Consider the following 11,218-nt stretch of genomic DNA (forward strand, 5'->3'; position numbering starts at 1 on the left):
CAAAAGCAAGGTGCAGCATTACAATCAATATGGCATTCGGTGTGGACTTTTTGTTCTGAATGACCTCCAACGCCAGGAATCAGTAGAAGATTCATTTTGCTCTTTTGGGGAGGGGGGTCTCTAGGTGACCTTTGTGAAAATGTTCCACCATTTTGGCAGAATCCGTATAAGTGCAGACCATTTCATGTAGACAGTAAGTGTATGAAATGAGTGCTCCTGTCGTTCCAGCCTGGCTCTCTTTGACAGCATGATGATAGAAGCGTCACATCCTTGGGAGAGTAAATGCAAACTGACAAGAGATGAGCCTTTGGTTGCTGAATATAATACGGAATTGTGCTCTGAGTGTCTTATTATCTTGTCTGTTGATGTCTGAAAGGGGGAGATTTGCTTGAGAAGAGAAGACAGAAACTGTACGCATCCAACACCATCTCGTCCTTTGAAAAAAAAATTGCTTGCCCTACTAACCACAGCTTTCCCACCTAATGTCCACTTCTACTTGGAATAAATACAAGGCGGCAGGATGTTTGTGGTGCCTCGTAGCCCCTGTTAGCTGAAGTGGAAGACTATTTGCACAGGCAAGCTTTTAGGAGGAGAACGACCCTTTCACCAACGCAGTAAGCATGTGGTGGGTGTAGAACGTGGACGATTTACTGTAGACAAACATGACCGCTACTGTCATTGTCTCCCAGTGACTTCTTCTTCTTCTCATACTGGCACAAACTCCTATACATTGTATTAAAGCACTAAAACTAAAGTCACACATCAACTCTATAGGGAAGAAAAGTTGTGCTGGGCTCTCTAAATATGAAAACATATACATATATACCACGTAATCCATCTGAATACAGGCACGCAAAGATATCAACATTTCACAGAGTGACAGCAATCATTTGCTGGCACAGCGCTGTGGAGATAGGTCCGGCTATGCGAGACTACAGCAATAATGACTCAAAACTGTTCAATATCGCCAGTCTAAAACATTTTTATGGCTCTATAGTGCCATAAAAGTAAGGTACAGTAAAGTAAAAAGTTGCACATTTAACACATCTTTTGTCCTAAAAAGGTCTAGTGATAAGAGATACTGTACAACTCTACAAGATATTTTCTGGGAGTCTATAACTCTTAAGTTGTAGGTTGTCCTCAGCAGAAGACCTCAAGAAAATTCTCTGTTTTAATCATGAACCAAAAGATGTAAACTTTCAACTAGCTGTGTTACGGATACACTACGCGTACATGTGTGTAAAACTATTCTAACTACTATTCTAACTACACTCAAGATCTTTTTTTTTTTTCTGTCTGCACGATAGATACCGTAGTAGAGCAAATTAACTCTCGATGCGATTTGCATTTCCTTGAAACTATTAGCGTGTGCAGGTTTTCTATGCATGTGATAACAGTGTTTGTGTCAGGCTGTCAATCATAAAATTGGAGCATTCTATCAGAGAGATTATGCAAAATAATAGATATAAAACACAGCAAAGTTTTCATTTCACATGGGAATCCAAAGTACATCCTCATCTCTTGCTTCTTCATCACAACGCAAGTAAAGGGGAACAATCTTAATAGTGTGGCTTCTGCACAGCACATCAGCACATAAAGAGAACACTGAATAATGTCAGGCGTAGTTTAAAGGCTCTGTCCAGGGTTGTTCTCACAGCATTAGCATTCATACTGATAGTAAAACGTTGAGATTTGCAAACTTAATGTAACCTCCTTACAATCATAAGATTTCACTGCAAACACAAATACAAGCCAATACTTCCAATCATGTGGAAATCACACATCTTCAAACTGTCAACTTTTCAGGAACTAAGATAAACAGGCTTTTACCTTAATGTTCGTATTATGCTTAAATCAAGGTAATATAATCCATCAGTTGCCGTGAAAAACATGAAAAACACCAAAACATTAGCTCATATTTCAGCGGAAAGAATACCCCGAAAAACAGTCTATGCAGAAATGGGATTCTGTCACCATTCTTGACTGAGTAAACACATTTGAGCCTCTTATCACAATCACCATACCTTTCCCTTTATTCTGGTGGCATTTAAGGAAATGTAAAGAAAGATGCTGAGTCTCTCTTCTTCAACTCCCTACCGTCTCTCTTCCTACCCCCCCACCCCCACCACCACCACCACCCCCTCCCAGCAGAAGACACGACTGCTACATCTCCTCATCAGTCCCTGCCTTTCTCTCTGACAGGTCATGTGGGCAGCGGCTCCCAAACCAAACTTGCCGCTGGCACAGCCAAGGGCTCCGCCACCGGGCAGTGAGAAACCATCCCCCCCCCCCTCAAAATTCACAAGTTACACTGGAGCGGCTCCGACCAGCCACATGCAGTGTGACAATAGGCTGTCAGCGAACACCAAGCACAAAATGGACCCAAGGCGTGAAGGTAAACATACAGTAGAGAAATAGCTGTAACCTTATTCCTACTGTTCTAGGAATTAGCAACATAGCAAAAAAAAAAAAAGTGGTATGTGCTTTTCCTGGGTTTATTTCTCATTGATGTGCAAAATTTAAATTAGCTTGAAATAAAAATACACAGTAAAGCATTTAGCAACATTTTATGCATTTCAGGCATCAAAGTATGAACAAAAGAAGAAGAAAAAAGTGAGAAGCAGGAGAGGAGCCGGATAGACACTGATCAGAAAGAGAAAAAGGAGAGACTTGATGCTTATTAGACCAAATTGCAACACTTTTGAGACAAATCCTGCAGCACACAGTCCTTGTTTAGAAGCCTCTAGCCTCGGGTTATTCTTGAAATAAGGATTTAAAAGACAGCTGAACTCTAACTGATTAGGTTTGAGAGTAATATTTGGCTATCCCTCCAAATTCTTATTTTGTTTCATTCACAAATGTTTTGCAACCTCATATAGGCACTCTATAGGCACTTTACTCTCTGCCACTTCCCAGGAAACACACACACACACACACACACACACACACACACACACACACACACACACACAGACTGAGAGGGTCAGATAGAGATCTACATATACTGATATTCCATTAACATCTCTCATTAAAATCTTAAAAACATAAAAAATAAACACTGGTTACTGCAGTGTAAATTCATATCCGGCAAAAAAATCTATTACATAGTCTCACACATACACACACAAACACAAATAAACACACAGTTTAACTCTCACAAATGGAAAAACAGTCAGAAGCAGAGGAGACAAGATAGTTTGTATAAATATTCAAATTAGAAACCAAAATCTAAAGCCACAAAAAAATGATTTTGTCACTTGTATCCACATCAAAAAATATGATAATACTATAATAATAATAGTAAAATTTGACAAAAAGGATCAACAATGAGGATGTGTCAAGATAATCAGCTCTTTGTAGGACGTCTTAAATGTGTTTTACATAATATCTGAACTGGTCTCCTATAACAAATGTGCTACTGAAACTAAGAAGATAAAAACAGGATCTTGGGAGAACACTTCTAATCATTTATTTGAACTTAAATATATAAATTCTTGTTGTCTCTCTATAACGATAAATCTATTAAATCTGCAGTTACTGGACAGATATGATACAAAAACAAATTTTAAGTTTGTAATAATTTCTAATCATAATAATCATTAAAGATCCTCCAATAATAAAAAAAAACACGTTAGGAATATATTCCCCATTACAATAAATAATTTGAATTGTAATTAATATCATTATGCTTATTGATTCATAACGAGGCCCAGTGATTGAATTAGTCCACATGACTGAGACAGCTCATAATAAAAAATTTAAAAAAACACACTTATTTACACACAACCAAAACAGAGTGTGAACACTCAAATAATGAGATAACTGCAAAAATAATGAGGCATGCTGATATAGAAATTGGCTAATTTTGAAGATCATTTGCAACTGTGGATAACAAAAGTTAAAAATAACAGAGGGAATAAGTAACCATAAGAAAAGAAGCCTAAGTAATATGGAAACACAATATTATATCCTGCACTCATCATCAAATTATTTACATTTCAAATATAATTTTAATGTTGAATAAACACAATATTTGCCATAAAGTAGAGGTTTTAATTTTACTTGGCACTGAGTTATGATTTATCTTAAACATTTTAAGGAATAAATACTGAATATTACTCAGCACTGCCAGGACTGTGAAGGTGGGGTCAAAGTGAAATATCCTGACAGGTAAAACTTAAATTTTTATGCGTCAGTTAAACTTTTAAATAGATTCTATATAGAGAGTCATGCACAGCTGTTGCCAAACATATACAACACTAATAAAGCATCAAATAATCCAGTAATACTTTTGTTAAAGGACAGTAGAATAAAAAAATACTGCATCTTCAAGAGAAACATTTCTGCAATACAATTACCTGTAATACCAATACACTTTCAACTGACCAGACTGTCTCCCACACAAATTAACTGCTTTTCCAAGAAAATTTGAAGTCTGAAGGTGCATGAAACATCTAATCGCACAAACATGACATAAAATACAATTTCCCCACTGACATATCCAGCCAAATATTTACTTGCTCATAGCACTTAAACTTAAGTTTGTTGCCTGACACTGCTGACACCTGTCCCATCACTGGAAGCTCTGTTTTCACCTCACCGCTGCCTAAACCAGACTACAGCCAGCGAAGAGGAAAGGACGAACGGGAGGCGTGAGCCAACTTACCGTACAGCTTGTTGGGAGTGCCCTCCCTGTCCGTGGCCTCGGAGGGCAGGAGCAGGGGCTCGTCGTTGAGATCGCTGTCTGGGGTGGCCGCTTTGTCGTCCGCCCGGAGTTCTGCCGCGCTCATGTCGCTGCGCAGGGAGAGCAGCGGCTTGCTCAGCTGCCCTGTAATCATCGGATCCTGGAGGGAGCTGGGAGCCCAGGTGGGAGACAGGAAGGAGAAAAAAAAAAAAGAGAAAACACCCCTGGTTAGATTTGCTTCAGCGTCTCACCCTAACCAGCTCCTTCTCTATGTCTCTACTCACTATCTCTCTACCCAGCTTCTCCTTTCTATCGCTCACTCATCACTCTCCCTCTCTCTCCTGCTCCCTCCCTCTCCAGCTCTCTCTTTTATCTGGCTGGTGCTACCCCGCTGATACTGCCGGCTGCTGCCTGGTGAAGAACTGTTACGGATCGCGTGGCTTTACCATTATACCCTGCAGTCCTAAAACGGTGATACATCCATCTCCAAGGGCTCATTACTACCTGACATGTGCCTCATCTTCAGCAAACACTAAGCTGACAGCAGCGTACAAAGAGGTCCATGGGCTGTGTGCTGATAAATAAATGAAATAAATCTAATTCTACATCTTAAAAGGGAGATATGAGCGAAATACACACCAGTGATTACATCAATTTTCATGTAGTTGGGGACACAAAATGAGATCAAAGGTGACATCTTGCAGCAGAGTGAGGCAACATGAACTTAAGGCCTGATTTAAACAAGAGATGAAGCCACTGATGTTCCCCAAATTTCTCCCAATTATTTTCATTTTTGTCAGCACTTAGAAACAAGAGTGAACAACATCTACATGACATGACAGGAGTAATATCTGTCTTAACATCTTGGAGTAGAATATATTCAGCAGAGTGAAAAATTAAGAACTTTAAAAAAAAAAAAAAAGAAATGTTGTGAGTTAAAAATACAAAAAGCATTTTATCAAGTATGATTAGAGGTTAAAATGCTTCCTTTAGACATCTCTAGGAACAGTTTACAGATATAATTCTAACTTTTACAAATATTAAAAGTCAAGTTCCAAGAAAAGACGTCCAGTAAAAAGTGTCCTTACCTAAATGAAGCTCCAGAGAAAAAGAGTATAAAAGATTTTCACAATGTCCAAATGTTGAAGTCAGTCAAACAGCAGCTATAACATGCCACCACAGCACAGGGACCAGCTAGTACATGCTTGCTACTGAACCAGAAACAGCCTCCTGAATCTTCGTGTATGTGAATGGCCACCACAGGTTTATGGCTGAGGTTGCTTCCTAAAACAAGCACTGGAGATGTCACCTCCTCCCTCTCTCTCTCTCCCTGACACACACACACACACACACACACGCACACACACTCCCTCCCACCTTCACTCTCTCTGTCTCTTCCCCCTTGTGTCTTCTGACTGGAGAGCTCCTCAGACAGTTTTCACCCCACCTCAGGCTCTAAGACACAGAGCAGCAGGACTACGGCCCTCTTCCTTATTTATGAATCAGGTCCAACCTAAATATGTCTGAGCAAAGGAAAGGTTACCATCGCATATAGCCACAGAAAGGAAAAAGGGTAGTAAGTCTTATCTTGCCCCTACACCCATCAACACCCCCCCCCCCCTCCCCTCACTTTTATCAGGGTGGTCGATTCGTTCCTCCCCAGAGGGGCCTTTTTAATGTGCTCATCACTAGAATCAGCCCTCTTTGATATGACACATGATAATCTATGAAAATGTTAATCAATAGAAATAGTTTAAGCTGTCGTTAAAAACGTGAGCCGGCTGGTCAATACTCATATCCCTGGTAACAATGTCACTAGTCATCAGGGCTTCATTTGTGGAGCACTTAAATGTGGGACACTGCGCATCAATGCACCTCTCTGCCCGCCGAGGTAAACACATTTTCCCCTCTGTCTGAGCCTGGCCACACTCTGCATGCATTTGGGTCCACCCCCACCTCCCACCTCCTCTCTTTTGAGTTGCTTGATAGGTCCACTGGAGGGCAAAATTAATACCTAATTGAATCTTGCAGTCATCAAAATAATCAATAGTTTTTTATTATTTATTCTTCACAGTCTGTTGACTGTTTGAAAGCTCAGAGGGACAGCGGAGAGCACAGGCAGCCCTGAAATTTCTACCGTTTCACAATGTAATTTTCACTGGGGCATGAGAGTTTGCAAGACCTATAAAAAATGAGAGCAGTGGTTTTTGTTAGGAGGTGGGGGGAAAAAATAAAGGAAAAATGGGAATCTTTGCCCCGGCAGCTACGATAAAAATAGAATAAACAAGCTAGTGACACTTCAGAGAAGGGCAGGGTCCTTTCTGTCCATCCCTCCATCTTTTTCCCTTTCCTCTTTTCTCCTTATTTCATCATATCAGGAGTGTGGCGGTACCTCACTAATGCTGGCATTTCTCTTCCTGACAGACTCCAAACAAGTGCTGGGAATGAGATCAGAGCTCTAATCTTCCCCTGGCCTCTGAGGCTGGAGGATAAGGGGCCAACACATCTCTCACCATCTTACGCGGCCGTTAATTACTTCATTTCAAAACAGCTAGCTTTGCCTATTTGCAATCATGCCACCAAATTGGGTGTGTTTATTAATTTAAGCTCCTGGAGTAATGTAATTACACGTAATGGGATAACTGTAATCTTATTGTAAAAATCCGTAATAAAAAGGGATATTTACTAAATCACCATAAGAAATTACATTAGTGAGTCTAAGCATGGGATGTGTAACGGATTAGCTTCATTTTTTAAAGTAACCCTCAGACCCCTGATTAAAGCAATACTGTGAGTTGTGCCTGTGTGTGTGTGTGTGTGTGTGTGTGTGTGTGTGTGTGTGTTGGAAAGAGCAGACATGTGGGAGAAGGTTTGTCTCATTTCTTCTCTGTTCACTCAGTCTGGCCACAGCTCAGGAACAGGTTGCAGATACAAGAAAAAGCACTTGCCTCCCCTCTGCCTCCCGCTCACCAAACACCCCCAATAGCTGGAGAATCAGTGGTTAGCAGAGAGTCCCCCAGCGTCATCAGATACCCATGCTAATAGCTAGTGGTCTTACAGGTGCTGTCCCAGTGTGAGGGGTTTCAGTCTCCTCTGGTTATTGAACGGAGGAAGAAAATGATCAATACTCAACATTACTGTCATAATATATAACAGAATTCAACATGGATAGTTGGTACAGCTGAGAATCTATGGCTTTTACCAGCTCTCTGTCATATTGGTGACCTGTCGTGGGTGTTTTTCTGGGATAGGCCTCAGCACACATGTGAACTACAATAAGCCAGTCTGAACAATTTATGAAAAAATAAGATTTATCATCTACACAAAAGACACCTGACAATATTACAGTACGTGTCAGACTGCCCTGTCATCTCTTATAAACATTAATGTAATGTATTATTGTCAAATAATGTTTGCTTTGTCAGGTTACATGATTTTATGAGATAACAAATGTATTCTAAGCATTACTTAGATCATCTGTTGTCTGCAATCAGTCCATGACAGCTTTATTTAAAACCCGTTATCACTGTTGTAAATGTCCTACTGCTGAAAAAAGCAAATAAATGAATACTGTCATTAGCTGATTTGTTTTTCTGCTGGAACGTAATGAGTTAGAATTCCTTGTAGGACTTAAGTAGCCTAATGCAAGGACACAGACAAAATATTGTCTGATATTAGCCATCAGAAATTTGTTTTAAGTGCTACAGCAGGAATAAAATATGTCTCCTTTTAAGTCTTAAATTTAGTTTTTGCAGGAATAATTTGAACAAAAGTTACAATGAAGGCTGATTGAGTTCTAACATGTATATAATGCACATATTTTACACAAATCATGACTGAGAGCATCTATATGTTAAAATAAGACAAATATACTGTTGTTTTGAGGGGAGAGGGATTAATTTCTCAAAGGTTCTTTATTTCAAGAACTACTTACTGAATATTACATTTGTGTGCACAGTAATAATGTATATTTTGTATATTTGTTCAGCTTTGTTACCCTCCTACCCTCAACGTCTAATGTGGTATGGTAGATGATGATTTGTCTCCCCCTTAGGGTTATTAACCATAGTGTTCCCCTCTCTCGTTGTAAATGGATGTAGTTCAATGACCAAAGCACCATTATCCATGCTAATTTCTACCTAGTGCTAATGATTAAATGTGAATAACTCATTAAAAATGCAGTTTGTATTATACTATATGTAAAATTACGTAAAATCAAATCTACTTCCACTGCATCTCTGCGCTCTCTCTCTTAGAATAGCAGGCCAGTGTATAAGTAATCAAGATGTGAGTTGATTTTTTTTTTTTTTTCCATACTCATTAATATGATCAACAGTTATCCCTCTCTATTCCACTAAAGCTAAAATGCTCCCTAGTGGATGGTTGGTGGGTCAGTGAAGGCTGAGGGCTATCAAAGCAGTGTATTAAAAGGAGCTCTTTGAAGCTTGTAAACCACGGTGCCCAGCAGGTCCACAACAGATAGACGCCTCTGATTGGTCAGCTGTGCGTGTGTTTTTTGCCAGATCGATCCACGAAGCTGACATTCTGGAGCATCAAAGCTTTCAGCACACTAATCTGACTCCTCCTATGAGGGCAAGGGTTGTTTTTTATTATTTTCCTTTTTTTTTTCTATGATATGCTTATACCTCAGAGGGGCTCCTGCATGCTTATGATATGAGAGTGGGCAAACCAAGTGTTCTAAAGGTTTGAAAGGGGGATGAAAACATATTGAAATGAAGCCCGGACGCTGTATTTATCAACCAATAAATAATGCAAAACTATAGAGAGAGACGGGGAGAGCAACAGAGAATCACAGGGCCATCCATTGGGCATACCATTGGCAGCAGAGGAGTGACACCGCAGAGATTCACACACCGCTGCTCCTCAAAGTCAGTTTCCCCCTCACACTGTCTCTGGAGACCTGCGCCACATACACACTCATGAAAGGTGTGAAAATCTGATTTCCCAAAAAGGATCGGTAATTCTCTGTGAGGGTGGAAGCCACAATCAATAAATCATTGCTAAGTAGATTGTAAAGGAAAAAAAATTATTCCCTCTTGGTATCAGTGCATTAGGATTCTCCTGAGGATGGATGAGGGGAGATGGGGGTGTGAGACAATCTCAATAAAGAAGAGGCAAATCATACCTTTGGCATTCATCTGGACTCTGGCAAGCAGCTGTCAGCAGGGTGAAGAAGGACCAGGAGAGTCGACTGATATCTGAGGGTTTCATCTGGCAACTGAGTCCAGGAATGTCTGGAAATATAATTAACTGTATTTAAAACATGCACTAACACAACCTTCTGGGTAATTTTAACATTAAGACTTAAACCTTTCACTCTGAGTTTAAAACAAATCCATGCAGAGGATTTTTTCCCAACATTATTGCCATTGGTGGAAAGTAATTTACTCAACTATAGTACTTGTGTACAATACCAAGTACTTAACATACTTAGTAGTTGCATTTAATGCTACACTACAGTTTAGTACTTTTACTTTTGGTATATTTTGTTAAAAAATTATAATAATTTTGGACTTTTAATGCAGGACTTACATGTATTGACTTTTATATTTAGGTGCTGCTACTTTTACTCAGTGGTGTAAGTGTAGCTACACAACAATGTAAAAATACTCAGAAGGGCTGCATTTAAAATCCTACATTAGTGAAAGTATTACAGAATTATTAGCAAAATGTACCTATTTGTAAGTATTATAAGTAAAAGTACTCATTATGCAGCAAAATTACCTCTAGTAGTAGTATTTTAAAGATGTAGCTGGCTGAGGCGGAGCTGTTTTGAATTACTTTATATTCTAACAATGCCTTTGTATTTCATAAAATTATCATATGTTTCTGCATGTATAGCTGTCAGGTGAAAAATAAAAGTTGAAAGTACAATAATTGAATAAAAAATAGTGGAAAAGAAATGTAATGTAGCATAAAAATACTCCAGTAAAGTAGTACCTCAAAAGTACTTCAAAACCGTACTGAAATAAATTTAGTTACTTTCAACCGCGGCTTCTACTTAAGTAGCCTAGTTAATGGATCTGAATACTTCCTCCACTGCAGCCATTAATTGATTTATCCACTTAGGGGAAGTTAATTTATTGTATTTGGCACCTGTTCAAAGTTATTGGAGTTGTAATAAAACCTTTCCTGAACATATGATTTGTAGTTTAGAGAATATGATCCTGTCATTGAAGCAGTTTCAGACATTGTCAATTTAAGACAGCAAGCTTAAACACTGAGAAGAAACAGGCTAACGCTTAATGCACAAAGCTACTTTTTCATTAACGTTCGTAGACTAGTAAAAAATAGACCATACAGGAGTTAAAAACGGGTAAAAACTAGATTTACATGCGTAAAAGCTTTTGAAAAATATAAATACAAAGTTGAAAGACATTTTTAGATTTCACCTGTCCTTTTTTCGTCAATTAGGGGTCATTAACTTCACCTTTTTCTGTCTCGACGGTTGGTTTCGTCTCTTTGTCCGAAAGACTTCACTACCCATAATTCCTCACGGTTCTGTCTCAGTCA

General features: G+C 39.1%; 1 protein-coding gene across 7 annotated transcripts in view; it reads right to left on the reverse strand.

Moving 5' to 3' along the window:
• The window catches only part of pou6f2 (POU class 6 homeobox 2), a 74,470-nt gene extending 63,267 nt beyond the window's left edge, over positions 1-11,203 (reverse strand). For 2 of the 7 annotated variants that reach the window (XM_044339091.1, XM_044339084.1), the window contains exons 1-3: positions 11,098-11,195; positions 9,831-9,939; positions 4,667-4,854 (exon numbers count right to left, since the gene is read on the reverse strand). In XM_044339091.1, the coding sequence (XP_044195026.1) occupies positions 4,667-4,854; positions 9,831-9,916 (274 nt within the window). In that variant the 5' untranslated portion in view covers positions 9,917-9,939; positions 11,098-11,195. Of the gene's footprint in view, positions 1-4,666; positions 4,855-6,061; positions 6,208-9,519; positions 9,671-9,830; positions 9,940-11,097 lie in introns of those variants that run through there. The other 5 variants (XM_044339087.1, XM_044339089.1, XM_044339085.1 and 2 more) reach the window with 5 other exon arrangements.
• Between the last annotated feature and the right edge of the window lie 15 nt (positions 11,204-11,218).

The sequence above is a fragment of the Thunnus albacares genome, chromosome 21, assembly GCF_914725855.1.
Source record: "Thunnus albacares chromosome 21, fThuAlb1.1, whole genome shotgun sequence".
NCBI lineage: Eukaryota > Metazoa > Chordata > Actinopteri > Scombriformes > Scombridae > Thunnus > Thunnus albacares.